General features: G+C 41.3%; 1 protein-coding gene across 3 annotated transcripts in view; it reads left to right on the forward strand.

Moving 5' to 3' along the window:
• The first annotated feature begins 848 nt into the window (after nt 1-848).
• The window catches only part of SNAP23 (synaptosome associated protein 23), a 37159-nt gene continuing 12430 nt past the window's right edge, over nt 849-25577 (forward strand). Inside the window, exons 1-7 of one of the 3 annotated variants that reach the window (XM_060261988.1) lie at nt 1371-1512; nt 11092-11168; nt 13899-14000; nt 16071-16112; nt 17824-17872; nt 21637-21754; nt 24049-24198. In XM_060261988.1, coding sequence (XP_060117971.1) covers nt 13944-14000; nt 16071-16112; nt 17824-17872; nt 21637-21754; nt 24049-24198 — 416 coding nt within the window. In that variant the 5' untranslated portion in view covers nt 1371-1512; nt 11092-11168; nt 13899-13943. Of the gene's footprint in view, nt 1049-1304; nt 1513-11091; nt 11169-13898; nt 14001-16070; nt 16113-17823; nt 17873-21636; nt 21755-24048; nt 24199-25577 lie in introns of those variants that run through there. The other 2 variants (XM_060261986.1, XM_060261987.1) reach the window with 2 other exon arrangements.

Below are 25577 nucleotides of genomic sequence, written 5' to 3' on the forward strand. Positions count from 1 at the left end.
GGCCTCTGGCATCCTTGGGAGCTTCAAATGTAGGACAAGGGTGGAAATGATGTTAGGCTACGTGCCAAGTTGGGATGCGTAATCAGTGTATAGACTAGCACTCTAGAAACTGTGGTATTTTTGCCTGAACGTATGTGACTTCAGCACATAGCCCAACACCATCCCTGCCCCCCTTGTGCTTCTCCCACTGGCAAAAGAGACAAGGACAAGTGGAAGGGCCCTTCAGCAGGAGAACATTTGGCATCCCTAGACTGGCCACTGCTGGGGCAAGGAAACTAGAGATACCTGCCATCTGGAAGTCCTGTTGTTACTGTTGTATTGGTAGCTGCAGCAGCATGTAGCATCTTCAGCTACAGATGGCACTGTAGTGTTTCTTGTGTTTTGTAATTATCTTTTTTTCTTATTTTTTTTTTGTAATTATCTTCTGATGATCAGGGCAATGATGAACTCGAAATTTAATATTTATATGTCCCCGCAATGATTTGCCATTAATACATTTTGCTTCTGTAAATAAGAATTATAATACAACAAATTAATCTAGAATATTTTATATTTTTAATCTTATCCCTCACTATCAATAGTTCAGCATTTAAAACTAGGAATACAGAACGTGTAAATCTATTCAAACCAGCAACAATTCGGCCTGCAAACAGTTACGCCGGAGTCCTCTAAAATTTTGAACGGTACTCCTCCCTTTTTTGCAATAGGCAGAGACAAGCATTTCCAATAACCCACGAAAAGGTGGAAATATCTCTGCAACAGACGTCTCATCCGGCCTATTGTAGACCCCGCTGTTGCAGTCTTTCAAAATGCTGCGAGGTGAAAAAAGGCGGAGTTGAATCTTGACCGGCACGGACTTTCTCCAATAGCTAAGAACCGTTGCAGCCCAAGTGCCCAATGTGGTGCGACTCTGAGAGGTGGGGGTGGTGTTGGAGGAAACTGGCAGGAGTAGGGCTGGGCCCGGGGAAGGGGAGCCCGAAGGCTGGAGGTGGGAAAGTCGAGAGACTCGCGAGGTGTGCGGGAAGCCGTGGGCGAAATTGTGCAGGGGGTGAGTCTCCGAAAGGGGGTCGGGCGTACGAGGCAGGGAGGGAAGTGGAGTTTTGGTTGTTTTCAAGGGGTGAGCCGTGGCGGGCCTGGGGATGGGGAAGTGTCGGTGTGGAGCTGCTCTGAGGAGAAGTGGTGGCTGGGCGGGGTCTGAACCCGGGGAGACCTGAGGGTTCTCAAGGCGGGGGAAGCGCGGGCTGGAGCGAAGGAAGGGGCAGCACTACAGTCGTGTGTGAGGTGCCGCCGCCGTGCTTCTTGCTCTTAGAAGGTAAGACGAGCCCTGCTAGATCAAGCTGAAGGGCTAACTGGCCCCGCATCCTGTTTCCGTCGGAGGCCTCCCAGATGTTTCCGGCAAGCACGCAAGACCGGCGTATATAGGAATGGTGCCGAAGCGTTTAAGTGCCTTTCCAGGACTACTGTAAAGCATTTTAACCAGGTCCATGAGGGAAATGTTCTTATGTTTTTAAGGTGGTGATTTTAACGTGATTTTATTTTATTTTTAAGGGGGAAAGTGTGTGTGTGAACTTGTCACAATAGTGCATAAATCAAGTGAAAAGATGGGGATTTCTTTCAAAATGAAAAGGTTAATTGTCAAATTTGAATACTGAATAGCAGATCTTCATCTGGTGGCTGCTTTTTGAAATAGTTTTGTATATGCGTAAAGGGTCCACTCACTGCTCTTCTTATAGACCAAGTACATGAGAGAACCTCATTTCTGTGATCGTTCAGGCAAGATATGGTTATTGCTGATGAATCTGGGGTATAGATTTAAATGATTGGGTTGAGATGGTGTGATCCAGCTCCAGAGCATTCCATTTTCCCTGACCTCTTCTGGGGAGGGGGGCGGCTTACACTTGAAATACATACCAGAGTAAGATTTATTCTGGTTATAATTCCTGAAATATTTCATGGCCTTTAAGAAAATGATAGGTTTAACTTGCTTTAAATGTTTAATGATATTTCATCTTCTCTTGGATCAGCTCTAAAAGTGCCAAGACAAACAATAAGCATTACATTAAATATATCCAGAGCAGGAGTCTAGTCAGAGAAGCGGTTGTTTGGATGACCAAATAATAAAAGGATGTCTATAAGAATATGGGTAGATGGCAGAGAAGCTTAGTGAATTCTTTTCATAAGTGTGGGACATGTATCTAGATCACACCCACTGTTTTCAGAAAAGGAGTCTGAAGAACTGAGTCAAATTGAAATGTCAAGAGATGCCTATTGGGAAAATTAAAAATCATTAAGTTTCCAGGACCAAATGGATCCAGCTTAGTGTTCATGGGGAACTTAAATGTGAGCTTGTAGATCTACTATATCAGCAGTCCCCAACTTTTGGCACCAGGGACTGGTGTTGTGGAAGACAATTTTTCCTCAGACCCCGAGAGAGGGGATGGTTTTGGGATGATACCATTGTGCACTTTATTTCTTGTGTTCAACCAATTTATTAGTAACATATGGTAGCATAGTCAATTTACATCATTAATAATTACTTTTTTTCCTCTATCCCATATATCACTTTCTACCCACCCCTTCTCCCGTTACTTGACCACCGCTGGTGTACTAAACTGAAAAAAATAATATTAAAGATACCCTTAATTATTAAGAACTAAAATTAATATCCTCCTCATACTTAATCATTATCAAAAATTATCCAATGTCCTTTCCAGTCTTTTTCTACGTAACTTCTGAACTTTTTCCACTCCATCTTAAATACTTCCAAATCATAGTCTCTTAAGGTTCTTGTTAACTTGTCCATTTCACTCCATGTCATAACTTTTACAATCCAATCCCATTTCTCTGGTATTTTTTCTTGCTTCCACAACTGTGCATACAATGTCCTAGCAGCTGAGAGCAAGTACCAGATTAAAGTTCTATCTTCTTTTAGAAATTTCTCCATTTGTAATCCCAACAGAAAAATCTCTGCAACTTTATTAAATCCGTATCCCAAGATCTTAGAAATCTCTTGTTGAATCATCTGCCAATAATACCATTCTGTTAGTTCACTGTGGTAGTTAAGTGTGCGGACTCTTATCTGGGAGAACCGGGTTTGATTTCCCACTTCTCTTGCAGCGGCTGGAATGGCCTTGGGTTAGCCATAGCTCTCAGAGTTGTCCTTGGAAAGGCAGCTTCTAGGAAGAGCTCTCTCAGCCCCATCCACCTTGCAGGGCATCTGTTGTAGGAGAGGAAGGTAAAGGAGATTGTAAGCCACTCTGAGACTCTGAAATTTGGAGTGGCGGGCAGGATATAAATCCAGTGTTGTCATTATTATTACTACATTGTAATATATAATGTAATTATTATTATTAAGAACATATAAGAGAAGCCATGTTGGATCAGGCCAATGGCCCATCCAGTCCAACACTCTGTGTCACACAGTGGCCAGTGTGTGTGTTTGTATACACAAACACACACACTATGGCTAAACACACACACTGTGGCTAATAGCCACCTCTGCTCCATATTTTTATCCAATCCCCTCTTGAAGCTGGCTATGCTTGTAGCCGCCGCCACCTCCTGTGGCAGTGAATTCCACATGTTAATCACCCTTTGGGTGAAGAAGTACTTCCTTTTATCTGTTTTAACCTGACTCCTCAGCAATTTCATCGAATGCCCACGAGTTCTTGTATTGTGAGAAAGGGGGAAAAGTACTTCTTTCTCTACTTTCTCCATCCCATGCATAATCTTGTAAACCTCTATCATGTCACCCCGCAGTCGACATTTCTCCAAGCTAAAGAGCCCCAAGCGTTTTAACCTTTCTTCATAGGGAAAGTGTTCCAAACCTTGAATCATTCTAGTTACCCTTTTCTGGACTTTTTCCAATGCTATAATATTCTTTTTGAGGTGCGGTGACCAGAATTGTACACAGTATTCCAAATGAGACTGCACCATCGATTTATACAGGGGCATTATGATACTGGTTGATTAGTTTTCAATTCCCTTTCTAATAATTCCCAGCATGGCGTTGGCCTTTTTTATTGCAATCGCACACTGTCTTGACATTTTCAGTGAGTTATCTACCACCACCACAAGATCTCTCTCTTGGTCAGTCTCTGCCAGTTCACACCCCATCAACTTGTATTTGTAGCTGGGATTCTTGGCTCCAATGTGCATTACTTTGCACTTGGCCATATTGAACCTCATCTGCCATGTTGACACCCACTCACCCAACCTCAACAGATCTCTTTGGAGTGCCTCACAATCCTCTCTGGTTCTCACCACCCTGAACAATTTAGTGTCATCTGCAAACTTGGTCACTTCACTGCTTACTCTCAACTCCAAATCATTAATGAACAAGTTAAAGAGTATGGGACCCAGTACTGAGCCCTGCGGCACCCCACTGCTTACCGTCCTCCACTGCGAAAACTGCCCATTTATACTCACTCTCTGTTTCCTATTAATTAGCCAGTTTTTGATCTGCAAGAGGACCTGTCCTTTTACTCCATGACTCTCGAGCTTACTAAGGAGCCTTTGATGAGGAACTTTATCTAAAGCTTTCTGGAAGTCAAGGTAAACAACATCTGTTGGGTCCCCTTTGTCCACATGTTTGTTCACCCCCTCAAAGAACTGTAACAGGTTAGTGAGGCAAGATCTTCCCTTACAGAACCCATGCTGAGTCTTCCTCAATAACTTGTGTTATTATACAACTGATGGTCCGGTTGCTAACAGTCCCAGGGTTTGGGCACCGCTGTACTATATAGTATATGTAACTTGTTGTCAGCCACTGTACCAGAAGACTGGATTATAGCAATTGACTTGTGTTCCCCAATTTTAAAAAAAGGGTCTAGAGAGGAACTAGAAGTTTACAGGCCAGTTAACCTAATGTCTGACCCAAGCAATCTTAGTAAAAAGTCTTATCAAGTATAGAATTATTAGTCACATAGAGGAACAAAGCCTGCTGATGGAAAATCCTTATGGTTTCTGCCAAGGGAAGTCATTCCTTGCCAGCCTTTTGAGTTCTTTGAAAAATTGAACATGCAGGCTGGTAGATATTATATACTTGGATTTTCAAATGGCTTTTTATGAGGTATTTCACCAAATACGTCTGAGTAAGTTAAGCAGTCGTGGGATAAGAGGGCAGGTCCACTTATGGATTAAAAATTGATTAAAGAGCAGGAAGCGAAGAATAAGATATTGGATTTATACCCCACCCTTCACTCTGAACCTCAGAGTGGCTTACAATCTCCTTTACCTTCCTCCCCCACAACAAACACCCTGTGAGGTAGGTGGGGCTGAGAGAGCTCCCACAGAAGCTGCCCTTTCAAGGACAGCTCTGCAAGAGCTATGGCTGACCCAAGGCCATTCCAGCAGCTGCAAGTGGAGGAGTGGGGAATCAAACCTGAGAGCCAGTTTGGTGTAGTGGTTAAGTGTGCGGACTCTTATCTGGGAGAACCGGGTTTGATTCCCCACTCCTCCACTTGCACCTGCTGGCATGGCCTTGGGTCAGCCATAGCTCTGGCAGAGGTTGTCCTTGAAAGGGCAGCTGCTGTGAGAGCCCTCTCCAGCCCCACCCACCTCACAGGGTGTCTGTTGTGGGGGAGGAAGGTAAAGGAGATTGTGAGCCGCTCTGAGACTCTTCGGAGTGGAGGGCGGGATATAAATCCAATATCATCTTCTTCTTCTTCAAACCTGGATTAAAAATTGATTAAAGAACAGGAAGTAAAGAGTAGGAATAAATGGACATTTCTCTCAGTGGAGGGAAGTAAGCAATGGTAGTGGTGGAAAGTGCTGTCAAATCACAGATGACTTTTGGCAACCTTGTGGAGTTCTCAAGGCAAGAGACATTCAGCTGTGATTTGCATTGCCTGCCTCTGTGTCATGACCCTGGTATTCCTTGGAGGCCTCCCATCCAATTACTAGCCAGGAGGATCTGCCCTGCTTAGCTTCTACGATCTGGCTAGCCTGGGCTATCTCGATCTGAGCAAGTAAACGGGGGGGGGGGGGTCCTACAAATATTGTTACTGAGGACAGTGCTATTGAATTAGTTCAAAAATTAAACAGAACTGGGGTGAGCAGTATAAGTCAAGTTTGCAGATGACACAACATTATTTAGGATAGTAAAAACCAAGGCTAATTGTGAACAACTCTAAAAGGTTCTCTACAGATTTGGTAAGTGGGCAAAACTGTGGCAAATGAAGTTCAGTATAAAGCTTCCTGACCAGGATAGCCCAGGATAGCCAATCTCATCAGATCTCAGAAGCTAAGCAGGGTTGACCCTAGTCAGTATTTGGATGGGAGACTACCAAGGAATACAAGGATTGTGACCTGGAGACAGGCAATGGCAAAACTCCCTCGGAACGTCTCTTGCATTGAAAACCCCAACAGAGTTTGCCATAAGTCAGATGTGACTTGACCATGTGACTGTGTTACACACGCACACAAAAGTGGAAGGTGATGCACATTGGAACAAAAAAATCTCACATTCAAGGACATGCTAATGGGAGTCTGAACTTGCAGAGCTTGAGAGGGAAAGAGACCTTTCCCTTGTAGTAAATAGCTTATTTATTTATTTATTTGTAATTTATATCCCGCCCTTCCCACCAGGTGGCTCAGGGTGGCTCAGCTTAGTGAAAATGTTAACGTAGTCTGCCACAGCAGTAAAAAAAGCCAAACTTCTTGCTGGGGATTAATAGGAAAAATATTGAAAATAAAACGGCCAATATTATAATGACCCTGTATAGACCTCAAGTATGGCCTTATTTGAAAATACTGTGTGCAGTTCTGGTCACCCTATCTCACAAAGGTAATTACAGATCTGGAAAAAGTACAGAAAGAGCAACCAAAGAATACAGAAGAGGGCAGTCAAATTACGGGATTGGAGCACTTTTCCGATGAGGAAAGGCAGAAGAGTCTAGGATGTTCAGTTTTGAAAAGAGATTATTAAGGGGGGGGATATGATAGAGGCTTAAGAGCCCCGTGGTGCAGAGTGGTAAAGCTGCAGTACTGCAGTCTGAACTCTCTGCTCATGACCTGAGCTTGATTCTGGCAGAAGCTGGTTTCAGATAGCCGGCTCAGGTTGAGTCAGGCTTCCATCCTTCTGAGGTCGGTAAAATGAGTACCCAGCTTGCTGGGGAGGAAGTGTAAATGACTGGAGAAGGCGATGGCAAACCACCCCGTAAAAAGTCTGCCATGAAAACATTGTGAAAGCAGCATCACCCCAGGCAAAAGTGGCTTTAAAAGAGGACTGACAGATTCATAGAGGATAGGTCTATCAGTGAGTACTAGCCACGGTGACTAAAGGGAACTTCCACATTTGGAGGCAGTAAAATTTTGAATATCAGAGCCAGGAAGCAACTTCAGGGGAAGACCTCAGGTTTTATGCCAGGGGTGTCGAACTCATTTTGTTATGAGGGCTGAATCTGACATAAATGAGACTTTATAGGGGCAGGCCTTGTGTGTACCTATTTAAGGTTAGATAGCAGAGATATAAACTTTACAAAGGACACAGACGAACACAATTAAATATTTTTTTTAGAAAAAAACTTGAAACATGCTTAAAACTTTAGCACTTGTTGGTCTTAAAGATGCTTTCTTTGTATTTCTCCCATGGGATCCAGGGAACTGCACAAAAGAAGCTCTGGCTCTTTCCTTCCTTACCCAGGGGACCAGGAAGGGGAGGGGCCTCAGCCAATAGAAGGAAGACAGGCTTGCTCAGTAGCTCTGCAATTGAGAGAGCCTGGCAAAGCAAGCTCTCCATCCTCCCCCTTCCTCCCTAAGGGAGAAGCCTCAGTCAATGGAGGAAATAGAGGTTTTGCTTTGTAGCTCCAGTGCTATTGAGCAAGCCTTGTAAAGCAAGCTGTTATACAGAAGGAAGCAAAAGAGAGGGAGAAGGAAGCAGATGACAGCCAGTGACTCAGGGGCCTGATAGGGGCATGTTCGACACCCCTGCTTTCTGCTCTGTTGTTGGCCCTCCAAAGCAACTTGTTGGTCTCTGTGAGACAGGATGCTGAACTAGATGTACCAGTAGTCTGGTCCATCAGGGTGGATCATATGTTCTTACTGAACTTTAGAGGACTGAATACAACAACCACACTATGCAAAAAGGAAAGTGTGTGTGCAGGTCAGGTGACCCTCTGGTGTCCAAAACATCTTTTTGAGTGAGCAGAGCAAATCAGGGGTATGTCGGCAACACCCACTTCTGCAGGAATAGCATGAATTTTCAGTTGCTTGTAAGTTCTTTATAGGTTGGTTCCATAGGTAAAATCAGGAAACACTTTCAGAACAAATTCACTAATTAAATTCCTCAGATTCATTCTATCTATGTACAGTCTAACTTTCAGATCGAAATTGGCGGTGACTGCCTGTTGTAGATGGGGTTGTGTTTCTCCAAGGGTAACAGGCTTTGAGATCTATGCCTACAAGACAGCTGTGGTCTTTAGTGTCTTGAAATAACTTTAATGATCAGTTGCTGTCTGTCTTTGAAAAGTGAGATTGAGCCCCAGTTATCCACACTGCTCATTCTAGAGTAAGTTGTTGCAATGCACTATATGGAATTAGCTTTGAAGACTATTTAGAAACTTCACTTCAAAGAGCAGATGCCATATAGTTAGCTGGTATAGTGCTGAAACTTGCCTTTAAAGCCTTAAACTGTATGGGTCTGGTGTATTTGCTTCCATTTGAATCTGCCTGTTATATAAGATCACCTTCACAGGTGCAGTAGGTGGCATCGGGAAAGAGGATGCATTGCCTTTGTAACTCTGTGTCCCCACTGTAAGCTTGGCACTAAGCTTGCTGAGTATTAGCCACAAATTGATTTTAGATTATGCTTTTAGCAATTATGTTTTATATATGTTGTGACCACCCTGAGCCCACTCATGGAGTAGAGCAGGATATAAACCCATAAAATAAATCAGTTGAAAACTGTTGTTTTCCAGTACTTTGTACATTTTGTACAGAGTCCAAAGGATTATGTGCAGTTTCCTTGTGCTCACTGGGGCTTTTCCATACCCATCTTCCCATTGCACCAAGCTAGAGATGTAAAATTTCTGGAAATTTTGAAACCATGAGAGGGAAAAAAAAATAGCACCCCCCCCCCAATGGGTTTTTTAAGGCCAGAAACTTCGGAGAAAATTGAAATACATACAATTCATTCCTATCAAACCTACACTACTTTTACCAATTGAATAACATAAACTGCATAATTTATAACTTAATCATTATATATAATCATTGTGCTGATGGAAAGTGCCGTCGTGTTGCAGCCAATTTATAGTGACTCTGAGGTACTATGCCATTGCCTGCCTCTGTGTGGCAACCATACTTGTCCTTGGTCTCCCATTCAAATAACTAACCAGGGCTGATCCTGCTTAACATATTATAGTATATCAACCATTGTCAATATTACTTAAATTTAAACAAAAACAGTTAATGAAAACGTTCGTCATAGTGTAAGAGTTCCATCAGAAAAAGACAGGGAAAAATCTGAGGGGGGCAGAAAGTAGACTCCCCCATTTTTTCCAAGCCTTCATATCTCTTTGCCCAAGTTGTGACTCCCAAAAAGCTACTCTTGAGGATTTGAATCCCTCTTCCAAGCAGGGATTTGGCATGGCACAAAGAGCTGCAAGGGGTAGGGTGGGGAAATCTATATCTTCTCATTCAAATAGAAACGGTTTCCACATGAACTCGGAGCTGTTTTGATCCCAGCTATCAATATGCCTATGTCCAGAACGCTTAGGGCTTCAACAACATAGTGCTTGTTAATATCTTTTAGGATTGTTAAAAATGTCTAGTCCTTCATTTTGTCAAAGATTCAAGATGGCTTATGTGAACAGCACTAGGTTACAAAAAAAGTTTAAGTAACATCATTCTGCAACTAAAAAATTCCAAGCAGCTGTTATTGTCCACAGTCCTCTACACATCCTGTCTCCCTATAAGGCTTTCTGAGATAAAGTCTTTCATGCTGTACAAAAAACTCCATGATTCCCTCTGCACCTCTACAGACAGGGCATTCTATAGCATTGGACTTGTTCTTAAAAATGCTGTGGTTGATACATGGGAATGTAGTCTATGAAAGGCTTTAAAAGTACATAAGAACATAAAAGAAGCCATGTTGGATCAGGCCAATGGCCCATCCAGTCCAACACTCTGTGTCACACACATAAAAAACAAGGTGCCATCAGGAGGTCCATCAGTAGGGCCACAACACTAGAAGTCCTCCCACTGTTACTCCCCCGCACCAAGAATACAGAGCATTACTGCCCCCAGATTAGAGAGTTCCATCAATATGCTATGGCTAATAGCCACTGATGGACCTCTGCTCCATATGTTTATCCAATCCCCTCTTGAAGCTGTCTCTGTAGCCTTCTCTCTGTATAGAATTGCACTGCTTTGCTCACGCACACTCACCTAGTGCTTAATCACCACCACCCCAAAAAAATGTTTAAAGAAGGCTCCACAGTTGTTGACATTGTCAGAACTTTAAGTGGAAGCAGGAAGGAGCAGGAATGCTACTGGTGAGGGGCAGAACTAGAGGGACTGGGAAGGGCAGTGCACTCTGGCTTGCCTGCCTATGAAGAAAAAACACCAGGAAAATCCATGATTGTTGACATTGTCAGGACTTTAAATGGAAGAAGGAAGGAGCAGGAATGCTGCTGGTGAGCAGGGTGAAGCCAGAGCGATTGGGAAAAGGACATTCAGTGCTTCTTCAGTGGTTACGGCTGTTTGCTCAAGATTGATTTTTAAAAATGGGTGAGGAGGAGAAAGCTGGGTACTATGAAGGTAAAGGAGGTGTTGGGAACCTGGTAAGGAGTGCAATGATGTTACTTCTGGGTAATGTCAGCATGCCAAGGACATCCCTGCCCACTCCCGGAATGGCAGCAAGACAAAAAGGCCTGGCAACCCTATCTTTCTGCCCTTCCCCAATTGCTGTTACATTCTCCTCTCTTCTCACTGTCACACTTCCTTGCTAATACTACATTTTCACATGGCATTTGCGGTTTGTAGAGAACCCAGAATGATACTCATTCTACGGTGCTTTCTTTGTGACATCTGTGCATGTGCAGATGTAAATTGCTGATGTCAACTGGTAAATTGGGGTATTTGCCATAGGTAATCTTCATGTTCACAAGACTTAATGAGAACTGAACTGACAATCTTCTTCCATATGTTCCTGTTGAGGAATTAAGGTAACAATTAAGATTTATAATTTAATCATTATATATAATCATTGTGCTGATGGAAAGTGCCGTCGTGTTGCAGCGAGAAGCCCTGCCTTTCCCATCAATAAAAAAACCTCATTTGTTGCATACATGAGAGAGGGCCTTTTCAGTGGCAGCCCCACAATTATGGAACAACCTCTTCAGGGAGGTGATCCTGGTCCTATCACTTTTGATATTTAGGAGGCAGTTGAGGAATCTTTTTATTTAGAACTGCAGTTGATTAGATTACGTTTACTAGCAATCCTGAATTGTGATTTTAAATTTTGATTTTTATGGTTTTAATATGTTCTATATATGTTGTAAACCACCTTGAGCTCCATAAGGAAAATGACTAATAAAAGCTTTAAATAAATAAAATAAAAACTGGAATTTAGGTGAAATGTCACTCAACAGCCTCCTTACGTTGAGGGGATGGAAGGAAACCACTTTGGGATCCTTCTCAATCAAAAGGCAGGCTAGAAATTGGCTTGCAGGCTCCAAGTATCAGGTGCCCGAAGTCAGGCAAGGCAGAGTCATTCAGTCCAAGGTCAGAGGCCCAGAAGTCAGGCAAGGCAGAGTAGGTGGCTTAGTATTTATTGTACTCATTGATTCCATGCGTAACAGCCTCTCTTGGCTGGTTTTTATAGACCCATACCTCGGGGCCATGCTTGCAGCCAGTTGTTGAGAAGCAGTCCTACAACTACTCATCTTTCTTATCAACAAGCAGCTGGTGTCAGGCCACAAAAAATGCACTTTGCCATCTTGTCTTTGTCCATAGCTCTATTCTCAGCCTCTGTCTCTGGCACGCTAAGGGAGTGGGTGATATTGGTGGGCTGAGAATGGTCAACTGAGGTTCACCTGCTGAATCAGGGCTGGAGGGTGTTGGTGGCTATGCACCAACTGTGAATCCTGAGAAGCCTGCACCTCTTTTTCCTGCTTAACTCAAGGCTACACAAGGTTCCTCTTCTCCTGAGGAGTCTTTTTCTGAGAAGTCCTTGCTATCACTGAGCCATGGCTGACCCAGGAAAAAAACAGAGTAAATAAATAAGACAGCATTCAAATGGAGTATGTTCTCATTCTGTGTAAAGTAGCTTAAGAAAGTGCATGGTATGTATATCTAGTACAGGAGAACTCAAAATTAAAATGTAGGCACTCAAGGTAACAGTAATGAGTAAAACACATATTAATAAGTACAGTGCTTAGCATGAATATATTACATAATGTAAGCAGTATTGGAAACATGAAAGCATATATGCTAAAACAGTTGCTTTAACATAGAAACATATAGCTGGAAAGGACCTCAGGGATCATCTAATCCAACCCTCAGCACAAAGCAGGAAAGTCAGAACTACTTCCTACCCTCCCACCTCCACTCCCCTAGTGACCCCTACTAACCTCCAGGATCCCTGACCAATCTGCCCTGGAGGAAAATTCCTTCTGGACTTCAAAGTGGTAATCAGCATTACCCTGGGCATTTAAGAAGGAGCAACAAGAGCCAAGCACCAGTTCATCCCCTCCTGCCCTCCCTCTCATGAGCTGCCCCTGCTGGGCTTTTTCTTAAAAAAAAGTCTGGTGTGAAACAATGGTGATGTCAGGGGGTGTGGCATGGTATGCAAATGAGTTCCTGCTGGGCTTTTCCTGCAAAAATAGCTCTGAGTAGGTATGAATGCAATTGGGAGAAAATGCTTCTTGTAGCAAGAGAACTAGCTGCTATAACTCTTGTTCAGGCTCTGAATAATCTTGTCAAGCTTGTTAATGAATGTATGGGCCATTACTTTTGGAATCTGGTTCATATACTTTTTGCTGAGTAGAATAGAAACATTCCAATCTTGTTTATTTGCAAATATGTTAATGAGTCTTACTGAATGAGTGTGATGACTGGGAACAAAGATAATAATTTTAGTATTCGTAAGAGAACATCTAGATCCAAGTCCAGTCAGAGACCAGCAAGATTTTGGCAGGTATAAACCTCCAAGAGGCAAAGCTCTGCTGAAGGGAGCTTTGGCTTTTGAAAGTTTATACCCTGAAAATCTTGTTGCTCCCTGAAGGTGCTGTTAGACTCAAAACTAGCTAACTTGTCTTTGACATCAAAACAGATCACGGCTGCCAGAAAATTTAAATAAATTATTTAAATATTGTTAGCAAAATTTAAATCACATTAGCAAAAGAAGGCAAATACAAACCTGGGCCACATACACACACTGAGATTTTTGTCCATGCTTCATATCCCCATTTAGGCCATCTGACATGATTGATTTGTGGGCAACAGTTACTAGCTCTAGATGCACATAGACTGCTTACATATGTGGGGTGGAAAAATTTCCAAAGAAAAATATAGTATTGAAAAATTTTCTGGAACATTAATTCTTCTGACAACATTAATGGCTGTCAGTCTCTCTGGCTCTACAGCAGATTACACATGCACCTTTTTGCACACCCCATATAAGTTGAAATTTTCTTCCAAAACCATTTTTCATGATAGAATTTTTTAAAAATATGTCTTGCATGTGAAGCATACTCAGACAAGAATAAGTAAAATTTACAAGTATCTTGCTTGTTGATGAGTTGATAAGTTCTGCTGCACAATCATGTTCTCATGCAAAAGTTATCTTCTATTTCATGCTGAAGTTTATTGTGGCACATCTTTCTCTTGTAATAATGCTCTGGTCAGGTTGAATCAGTGAAGGTTTTGTCATTGTAAATAATTGTTTGTTACAGGAGAAATCCATTGAAGAATCAGATACTGGGAACTAAGTACTCATCATGGCTGAGTTGTCAACTGAAGAAATTCAACTGAGAGCCAATCAGGTTACAGATGAAGTAAGTAGCTCTTAACCCATTGTTTTCCCTGTGCTGTTACCTCTGAGAGCCTTTATTGGGAAATATTAATTTCTTAGCTCAAATGGTAGGCCAACAAGAGAGAGGTAAGCAGGAAGCCTGTTTATGTTTATGGAGATAGATCACTGAAACCCTTGGTAAAATCAATGGATTTTATTATTAAAAATGATTTTAAATATTTACATCCCTAGCAAAGAATTTCAAGCATACAAAAAGAATTACATAGATTAGCTGATAGGTAGACAGGGTGACGTCCTGCTTTGCAGAGGCTGCCAAGCTATTCGGCCTAGAAGTTAGTCTGAAGAAGACAGAAGTTCTCCACCAGCCTGCACCCCAGGAAGATTATCACCCTCCCTGCATCACTGTGGGTGAATCAGTTCTGAAGACAGTCCAGCAGTTCAGCTACCTGGGGTGCATCATCTCCTCAGATGCCAAGATCGACAAGGAGATTGACAACAGGCTGGCAAAGGCAAACCGTGCATTTGGCCGACTGCACAAAAGAGTGTGGAGCAACAAGCATCTGAAAAAAGGCACAAAGATCAATGTTTACAAAGCGGTTGTGATGACAACCCTCATCTACGGCTCCGAATCGTGGGTTTTATACCGTCATCACCTGCGACTCCTTGAGCGCTTTCATCAGCGCTGCCTTCGCACCATCCTCAACATCCACTGGAGTGACTTTGTGACCAACACTGAAGTCCTCAAGCGGGCAGAGGTTACCAGCATCGAGGCACTGCTGTTGAAGACGCAGCTGCGCTGGGCAGGGCATATTTCTAGGATGGAAAACCACCGCCTTCCCAAGATTGCCCTGTATGGCGAACTCTCCACCGGCCATCGAAATAGAGGGGCACCAAAGAAGAGGTACAAGGACTCCTTGAAGAAATCCCTTAGCACCTGTCACATCAACCATCACCAGTGGTCTGACCTAGCCTCAGATCGCAAAGCATGGAGGCACACCATCCACCAGGCTGTCTCTTCCTTTGAGAACACACGCATAGCTGGTCTTGAGGACAAAAGGAGATTGAGGAAGAATCGCACTGCTACAGGACCAACCCTAAATCAGACTTTTCCCTGCAGCCGCTGTGGCCGGACCTGCCTGTCCCACATTGGTCTTGTCAGCCACCAGCGAGCCTGCAGCAAACGTGGACTATTGCACCCTTCTTAAATCTTCGTTCGCGAAGCCAAGCCGAGAGAGGGAGAGAGACAGGGTGATACTCTACCTAACTCCTGCAGTGTAGGTGCAGTCTGAGAGAAGGGAGGTGGGAGCTCTCTTGGAGCCAAGAGGCTGAGGACTCTGGCTCACTCCTAGTGAAAAGCACACCTCAAGAAGAGAAGTCTATGATGCTTAAAACCTACTTGTTTTCAAAAATGTTTTTGTACTGTTGGGAGGGGGGTGTTTGGATTATTTCCATGAAACAGTCAAGCTTTTAACTTACCAAGTGGGAAACTGTTTTTTAATAGTATTTATTTATTAACAATATTTGTGGATGATAATAGCCATAACAATAATAACACATTAGAAAGGGCATGAATAGTGGAGTTAATTAACTGTATTATTAGTACCCTTTCTTTTCTTTTTTTTGGTAATAAACAATTTTTATTAGTAACATATGGTAGCAAAACTATATCTACATCTTATAAAGATTTAAAAAAGAGAGAAATTCTTCTACCCCATAGTACCCTTTCTAACATGTTAGATTAATAATAATAGCCAGTGGTGTTCCAATAGAGGCATACTTGGATCATTGAGCATTTATGTAATCACATCATACACAAAATTTGGGAGCTTGGCATACTAATTAAAGTTCTCTAGATTTGACAATAAACCAGAAAAGGTATTTCAGAGACCTTCATTGCAAAATATAAGTAGCAATTTCACAAAAGAATATTGTTTTAAGAATATTAATTGAGCAGAAGTTTGTAAAAGAGTAATATTCTTATGGATATGTTATCGCATCTTGTGAGATTCCTTTTAAAAATAGTATACTATAATGTAATTGTCTACTGTCTAAGTCTGTACGCGTAAACATTTATTTTTTGTTTTGTCTTTAGTCTTTGGAAAGCACAAGGAGGATTCTTGGCATGGCCATTGAGGTATGGAGGAACATCAGAGGTATTGTTGGGAATGACTTATAAATGCAGAATTCTCCAGAAATATTGAAACCATGAAGAAAAGGTGGTTGTTGTTTTTTTTTTGGGGGGGGGGGTGAAATATATGCAATATTTATCAAATCTAAACTTTTAATAATTTATATATACCTTAGTATAGTATTGCACTATTTGGAATGGTTCTGAAATTAGAAGAATAAATGCTGTTATTTTCTAGAAGCAAAATTCCTTATATACCGAGTTACAGACTGATTTGCAAACTACTGTCCTGTAGTACCTTAGTACATGCATATTAGCTTTTGCCATCTGAGAGGTAGGAAAGATAAACACAAATTTTGTAGCAAATATATTTGTATAGATAATTTTATAGTCACAATAGGACTAGCAATGCATTTGAATTTAGAGTTGAACCTGACAACATTGAAAGCATTGAATTCATCATCAGTAGTGTACTATCATATCCATGGCATATTAATTGTGGACAAAATTGGTTACATTTAAACAAACGGTATCCTTGAGAATATATCTACAGGATACACAGGAATTATCATTAACCAATAATGTAAACTGTCTTAAATAAAAATCTTCATACCACATATTTTGAGTAAATAAAGCCTTGTCTTTAAAAAGCATTCCATTGATACTTCAAGAAAAAGTATTTCATAGGAGTTTTACCAATTCTCCATGCTCCTCAGTATTTTCAGTCTTTCTTTTTTGAAAAAAAAGTCTGGGTAGGGGTATGGGAAAGTAATTATTTTTTCCTCATGCCTTCACATAAAAGTGGGAAGACACTCAACTCAAATTCCTTGGGAGTAATCCATTCCTGAAGTTTCCTAATCAACTTTTTCCATTTTAAATGGCTGTGGTCCTCAGGCCTTGTACATGAACTTGGGCTTTTTTATAGACCATTAGCAGATTCCCAGGTTATTCCTTGTACAAGCCAAAATACAGATAAACGTCTTTGTGGTGTTCAGTTTTTTCACCCCTGCTAACCAATATAATCAAGAGCTGGTTCACAGAATCTTACGTCCATGATAAATGCATTGTATCTGAAGTTCCATAATTAGCGATGGGCACAAGCCAGTTCACAAACCTTTGTTCATGGCAAATTTTGGCCTGTTTGTGGTTTGCAAACTGAAGCCTGGCAATGAACCTTCATGAACCTTTAAGCAGTTTGGGGGAAGCAAAAAGCAGGGGCTTAAGCCCCTGTTTTCTACTCCCTGCAAAAGCTGCCAAAAAAGCTGAGTGGCAGGAGCAGGCTGCTTCTAGCTGCTCAGCTCTTTAGATTAGAAACAGCTGAGCTGCAGGGGCAACCTGCTTCCACGTCTTAGCTATTTTGGGCTCTAAACACCTCAGCTGCATGGAGCAGACTGCTCGACATAGCTCAGCTGTTTAATGGGGCTTGCTTGGGTTCAGCTCTGAGCCATTTAAACCCCTGCTTTCTACTTCCCACAAAAAATAATGGGGAGCAGAAAGCAAGGGTCATGAACCCATACAAACAGGTTCAGTTCGCAAACGAACCTCCCAGTCATATAGATGTGTAGTTCGTCTGCATCCCTCGCCGTAATGCAGTTTGTGCCAGTCCCTAGCTATAATGTTCGTACAAGTTGTAATTCAAATTGTTAATTATATTTTGCACTGTACATTGAGATTTTGTGTTTCTTGCCAACATGTTTTTTTTCCCCTCCCTAAATAGTCCCAGGATACAGGAATCAAAACCATCACCATGCTAGATGAACAAGGGGGTGAGTTGCAGTTGGCCAATGGTGCATTGTGATGACAAGGATTATCTTTTGCATTCATCCATTGGTTGAATATTTTTACTTCAGTAATAAGTATGATCATATGAGTAATGTGGTCAAGAAGCAGGCATAGACAGTATTCATGTCCATGCCTTTGGTTTTCCTAAAATTTCTGTTGCAGCACATGAAACATACCTTGTACTGAATCAGACCATTGAACCTTGGCAGTGGCTCTCTACGGCAGGGGTGTTGAACTCATTTGTTATGAGGACCGGATCTGGCATAAATGAGACCTTTTCAGGCCGGCCATCTATGTCATAAAATGTAATACCAGGTAGCAGAGGGCACAGGCAAACTCAATTAAAGATTTTTTTTGCTTAAAACAAAACATGCTTAAAACATTAGCACACTTGCAATATTTTGTTTAATGGTCTCTGATAACTGACTCCTCTTGCTCTGAATGATTGCATCAAAATATGCAGACAATGTCTGTGCTGTAGCAATCTTGAGTATGCTGTTCAGGCATGTATCTGTAAGTTGCAAACCTACTTTTGATTTACTGACATTCAATGCAGAAATCTCATGATCAGTGCTCTGTGCCCCAGGATCCGAAGGAAAACATGAAATGACTGGGCATTGTGAACTTTGTACATAAGTTGTTTTTTGTGCTGGTCAAGCACATGTGAAGGCACCATGACACAGACTGAGGACTATGTGTTTACCTACAATACTATAGTCTTCCCCAGAAAAATAACTTCATCTCCTATGAGGCAGTGAAAGCAATGTATAGTGGTCAGTATCAGCCTGTTATATGGGAAGCATAGATTCAAAATCCCCAGTCTACAGAGGAAATGTGTTGGACACACACTCTCAGACTAATCCACCTTGTTGTTATTCCTCATCTAAATAGTTTGTTGTTACTTCTCATCTACATAGTTCACATTGCTTTTGTACTGAGAAAGACTGGATCATGAGAGCATGAATACAGTGAAATAGGGGAGGGAACCCAGTTGCACCCAAAACAAGCACAACAACACATGCACACACATACTGTAGCAAGGCAAAAAGCTCTCACCTTGAATAAAACTGTTGGTCTTAAAGGTGCTTTTTGTATATCCCATGTGATTTGAGGGAACTGGGCAGAGCAGCCTCCCACTCTTTCCCTCTTCCCCAAGGGAGGAGGAGGAGGAAGGAGGAGCCTCAGCCCGTGGAGGAACTTGGCTCTGTAGCTCTGCTGTGCTGTTGAGAGAGCCTGACACAACTCTAGCTTTGATTAAGAGAGCTCTAGCTGTGCCAGGCTCTCTCAATCACACAGTAGAGCTACAGAGCTAATCTCCATTGGTTGAGGCTCTTTCTCTCTTGGGGAAGAGGGAAAGAGTGAGAAGCTGCTTTGCCCAGTTCCCTCAAATCTCATGAGAGAAATACAGAAATGGTGATGAAGGAAGGTAGAAGAGAGGGAAAAGGAAGCAGACAATTGACAGTTCCTCACAGGCCAGATAAAAGCCCCGTGGAGAATGGATAAGAGCTGTGAGCTGCACTTTTGACGCCCCTGCTGTAGGGTCTTAGGTAGTAGTACTTCACATCACCTAGTGCCTGATCCTTTTAACTAGAAATGCTGGGGATTGAACTTGGGACCTTTGGCATGCCAAGAGATGCTCTGCCTACAGCCCTTCTCCTTTTCAAACTCATATTTTGGGGAAAGGCTTTATTTAAACTGTAATTGGAGCAACGTGACTATATTTGATCTACAAGGCATTTTAGTTCAGCTGCAGGTTGCTCTTTGTCTTTTAAATTACATTTCTAGCCTTTAGTTCTGTGGAGATGAGATGATAGTACTACAAGATTCCATAAACACCATGGCTGGCTTTAGATTTCAGATTGTAAAGGCCACTTTATGACTTTATGAACATATGGTTGCGTTAATGATATTATGCATATAACCTTCTCCCTCAGCCTGTCTGACCATACTAATCCATGCATTTATAACCTTGTGGCTGAACTACTGAACTACACGGGGCTGCCCTTGAATATAACCCAAAAAGTACAGCTGGTTCAGAATGGTTCAGAATTTGGCTAGGCTATCCTTTCATATCTGCAGGTCACTGTATTATATGCTTTCAGAATAGATTACAGAAATTTAAGGGAAATGCCTGGAAAATCTCTATCCTCTCTCAAAGTTTAAGTATTGACTATGAGGGGCTTGGGCAAATACATGTGAAAATATGAATATTAGGGTTTGTAGAATCTTTCGGGATCAAGTGCCGTGTTCTGCTGGAGAAAGTTTTCCTTTCAGACGTTTCGTTCTCAGCTGCGGAGAACATCCTTAGTGGCGTTGCAGCCGGAGCAGGCGCTCAGACCTTCTTGGCTGTTGTGCATTGACTCATGCACAGCAGCCAAGAAGGTCTGAGCGCCTGCTCCGGCTGCAACGCCACTGAGGATGTTCTCCGCAGCTGAGAACGAAACGTCTGGAAGGAAAACTTTCTCCAGTAGAACACGGCACTTGATCCCGAAAGATTCTACAAACCCTAATGATGTTACCAGCCGTGAAAACCTGAAATCTTTGATAAAATATGAATAAATAATATTTTTCATTTTAATTATTTTGAACTTTTCTTCAGATGCTCTCCACCTTCATAATTCATATTATCAGAGCAATTGTAGGCTTGCATACATATGTAATTCTGCTGTCCTTAACAGATAGTGGTTGGAGTTTAAGAGCGTTATAGTATTATATTCAGCACTGACATAGTTGACAGTGATCTAATTCACAGGGCAATGGATATTAATGAGGAACCCTGAAGATAGATGATACTTTCTTTGGTTGTCTGGCTTGAAGGTTTTGATATATTGCAATATAGTACAATGGATTACTAAAATAAAATGAAATTAGCATAATACAAATGTATAAAAAGTCAAATGTAAATATGTAAACAGGATTTAGCCTGTCAAAATTATGGGGTACTGGTGAAAGTTGTTGTACCTTTTACTGTAGGTTGAAACTGGGCTGTAACTCATCTAATGCAACAGAACACTGATTTTGATAAGTTGTCAACTTAAAATATTGTATATTTCTGTAACAGTTTTTTTTATCTTTGTTTATATGTTGTGTTTGATCTTGTAACCTACCTTGAGGTTTTCAGAAGAAAAACCCTCAGAAATGTATTATATATAAATAAATAACTGACTTTGAATTGGCACACTTGCCATGTCAGAAGCTGCTTTTTAAAACACATGGAGGAGTGGGGCAGCTGTTTCCGGGGAAAAACAAATCTAAATCCTCTTCAGGCTCATAAAACTAATTTCCCAGTTGTTTTGATCTTAAACCTAATCTTATATCCAGAGTGGAACATACATGTTTTCCTCAAGTGACCAAATATATGATTTGTTTCCTTGTTCCAGAGAAGTTGATATTGGTAGAGCTGAGCTAGATAATAGAACTGAGCTAGATTAAAGACACTTTCCCACTTCCTGCTGTGCACCTGAAATCATGACCCTAGGCATCACTGGACTCCGGGAATCAGTATTGGGAATGAAGTGGGAGTCTGCGGTGGGAGGAAAATCACCAAAGATTTCCCTCCCCAAAAATACCTTCTACAAGTGGAAAAGGAATATGGAATACAAATTGTTGTCTTTATCATGATTATCAGTAAGCTGCAATCTATTCCATAGGTTATTCCATAGGTGTTTTGAGTCCCTAAATGGTATCTTGATAGCATTTTATAGCATTTAAATTTTCTGAAACTTCTTTTATTTAATGCTTTCCATAGAGCAGCTAACCCGTATAGAAGAAGGCATGGACCAGATAAATAAAGACATGAGAGAAGCTGAGAAGAACTTGACAGAGCTCAACAAGTGTTGTGGCCTTTGTGTCTGTCCTTGGAATAGGTCAGTTGAAGGCAAATGAATTCCAAGATAGAGTCTCACAGAAAACTAGTCCATTGAGAAACATTCTGAAATTCAAAGACTGGAAGGTTTTCACTGGGTGCTTTCAAGTTCTCCCTGCTCTTTAGTGTTGGGGAGGTTCTAAAACTCAAGTAGTACCACTTTCTTGAACCTGGTGGGGGGGAGGGTTTAAATAAAATAACAATGCTCTGTAGATTGCCTTTTAAATTACTACTGTTTGTTTTTGAGAATACATTGATCAGAACATATTTTTAAAATGTCACTTTAATTCCTGTGTGCAGATCTTTTTTCTGTTGGATGAACAGGAGCAAGAAATCTGACTTGCATGTGCTTTGAGAGTTTTAGTAAAGTGTGATATTCCAATAAGTTTCTGTTCTTCTTCCTTCTTTTGCTGTCATACCCTTTCTTGTTCTTTTGAAGAATATTTAACTTGTGTTAGGGCTTTCCTGATGCCTCTAAATATGTCCTTTCAAATTCATATGCTTGAGAAATATGTTTTGAAATCAAGCAAATACTAATGAGGGCAAGTGAAGGTACAGATTTGGAGGGAAGAAAGACTATTGAAATGGCCCTTTCAGTGTCCAGAGTCACATCATGGTATAGTTTTTTCTTAATAGTAAGATATGGGATACCTGTAACACAAGTGGGGAATACGGTATTTGTGAAATCTTTCTTTTTTCTCCTTACGTCTGGGATTATTTGCGCCTACATTCTTTGAAATTATAGGGATAATCCCAGCTGTAGTTTTGAAAAAACCTGTGTTTGCTAACAGCTGTTTTATCTGTTTGCTGGTCTTGCTGCTCACTCTATTGTTCGTTCTCTCTCTCTTTCCCCCCCTAACCATCCCACTTTTCCTTGCTTACTAAAATGAAGATTTAACACCAGAGGTTGGATTCGATTAACTGGGCAGAGTGGACTTTAGGAAAAAGTCAGTCTTATGAAGCAGCCTATGCTGTTAATCAGCCATCTGAAGGTGATGTCCTAACTAGGTGCATGTTTGCATGAGCATGCTTCCTTAACATGCGAGCAGTAGTGTCATGGTTTGTAATTGTACGTCTCTGATGTCGTGTTAAACTATTTATTCTGACATGATTAATCTGAACAAACACTGCAATTACTAGGATAATACTAGTAGTTCATGTTTGGAGTTCTAAATCTATTGGAAATAGTGGTTTAGATACTGGAGAAATATTTTTGAAAAGTGACACTAAAACTACAGTGAAGACTTGTCAAACTTTGCTCGTATTTTGAATCATAAATTCATTTGTATTTGAAAACCAGGTATTAATATGTATATCATGTGGTGTTTATTTCCATGCAGTTGTATATCACATCACCAGTGGCTATTTCATTATATATGTACACAACGAATGTTGACTATGTGATGTTAGAATTGAAAATCCTACTGAGACTTCATTTTGAATTCATGAATGTCACCACTAATGGCTACTTTTATTCAGTAGGGTACTTTCAAAATAAATATATTTTATTATTTTTTGTATCATACAGTGTGGTTCAGGTTGCAGTTTACCTAAACTTTAATATAGCAGCTATTGGAAGTAATAATAAATATTGTTGTAAAAAACCGAGCTCAGATACTAAACAGTAAAATGTAAATATAGCATTTGTACATCATAAAAATGAAATCATGTCCCTACTGTGGTGTAGCAGTTAGAGTGCCAGACCAGCATGTGGGATATCCCTGTTTGAATCCCCTCTTTGCCATGGATACTTACTAGGTGATCTTGGGGCAGTTGCACACACTCAGGTTAACCTTTTTCACCAGGTTGTTGTAATGATAAAATGGAGAAGACAATGAAGAGTAAGCTGCTTCAGGTCCCCATTGGGAAGAAATGTGGGGCATAAATAGGGCCTTTTTTTATAGCACAAACTCTTGCATATTCGGCCACATACCCCTGATGTAGCCAGTCCTCCAAGAGCTTACAGTAGGCCCTGTAATGAGAGCCCTGTAGGCTCCAGAAGAATTGGTTACATCAGGGATGTGTAGCAAAGGAATTCCTGCTGCAAAAATAGCCGAGTATAAATGAATTAAAAAATAAATAATACAAAACCGTGCTGCTTAGGACTGTTTTAGACATTTTTCAATGGATTGAATACTGCAGGTATTTGAAAACATGTGTTAAGAGTTTTACTAGTCAAGGCAGAAGTCAGGATTGGCTGCAGTTCTCAGATTCTTTCTGAAACCTGAGTCAGTTAAAGATCTACTGTCATATATATTTGGTCTAATGTGTGTTTCCCCCCCCCCCCCCTTGCAGAACGAGGAACTTTGAATCTAATAAGTCTTATAAAACAACATGGGGTGATGGTGTCGAAAATTCAGATCATGTAGTATCTAAGCAACCAGCACGTGTAGTAAATTATCAGCAGCAGACGTCAGGAGGGCCATCTGGAGGGTACATTACACGGTAAGATACTTTTATTTCCTGCCGACTTCTGAAAAGTGATGACTACATTTGAAAAGCTTAAAGAGAAACTCAGATTATTTATAACCTATGCAAAATCATCTGTGAAACATAAGTTTCCATTGTGCAAGGAAATACTCTTAAAATCACTCTCTGGTTTAGGTTTTCACATCAGAGATAACGCAGTTTCTGTGAATGATGACTCTTCTATTCTGGTATCTATAATATATATTTCTCAACTGTGACCCCCATCTGCACATATTGAAATCTGCTTATCAGGCCACACTTGCCTAAAAGAGGTAGTTTTGCAAACCTGGGGACTCCTGAGGTTTGCAGAAAAGCCTGAAAACTTTTAAGAAATACAATGGAGGAGGGTAAAAAAAAAGTGTTGTCTGTGTATGGGCAGATAATGAACCTACTTACTCCTGCAGTGGTTCTAGCCTTACTGTTGATATCTGTCATAGTGGGCCAGGCAACGAAGGCCAGAAGCCACACTGGTCTTTCCAGGAATGGAGGCAAGGGAGCAGGCTGAGAGATGCAGCAGGCCAGGCAGCAAAGGCCAAAAGCCACACTGGGCTCGGTGGGAGCAGAGTTGCTTCAAGGAATGGGAGCTGTGCCAGGTTTGCAACCAACGAAGCAATGAGAGGGTGGGGAAATGCAGCAGGCCCAACGGCACTGATAGGGATGTGGGGAGCAGGAGATGTGCTGGGCCTGGTGATGGAAATGAAACCACTCTTGAGTTTGCTGGGGGAAAAATGACGTGGGAGGGAGCCATAGTTGTGACAAACTTACTGGTAGTGGATGCTGTGAGGGGAAGCTGTAGCTAGGAGAGAGAAGGGATCCCCCCACCTGAGTATCACAGGTTCCCACTTCTATGTTTCATATAGAAGAAAAGAGCACTGATTTCTCCACATAGATTTCCTCTGATAAACCTAATAAGGAGGGCTTTAACCTAAATCACAGGGGAGAGTGAGACAAAAATTCAAAGGCTAGTACAATGCCAATAACTGAAGATAAGAAGGCTAAATTTTTGCAGGAAGTTGCCCATATACTAGGTAATATTAACATGCAAGTAAGTACAGAAATGAAAACCTCAGGAAGCATAAAACATGGATTCTGATGTCTCTACACTAATGCACAGAGTATGGGAAGCAAGCAGAAGAAACTTGAAGTCCTAATACAGGAAGGGGACTATGACCTAGTAGGCATTTCTGAAACTTGGTGGGATGACACTCACAACTGAAATATTAAGACTGAGGGATACAATTTATTTTAAAAGGATGGACAAATAAGTGCAGAGGAGTTGCATTATATGTGAAGGAGGTATATACTTGTGAGGAAATACAAGAACCTGAATGTGAAAGTACAATTGAGAGTCTCTG

The sequence above is a fragment of the Heteronotia binoei genome, chromosome 21, assembly GCF_032191835.1.
Source record: "Heteronotia binoei isolate CCM8104 ecotype False Entrance Well chromosome 21, APGP_CSIRO_Hbin_v1, whole genome shotgun sequence".
NCBI lineage: Eukaryota > Metazoa > Chordata > Lepidosauria > Squamata > Gekkonidae > Heteronotia > Heteronotia binoei.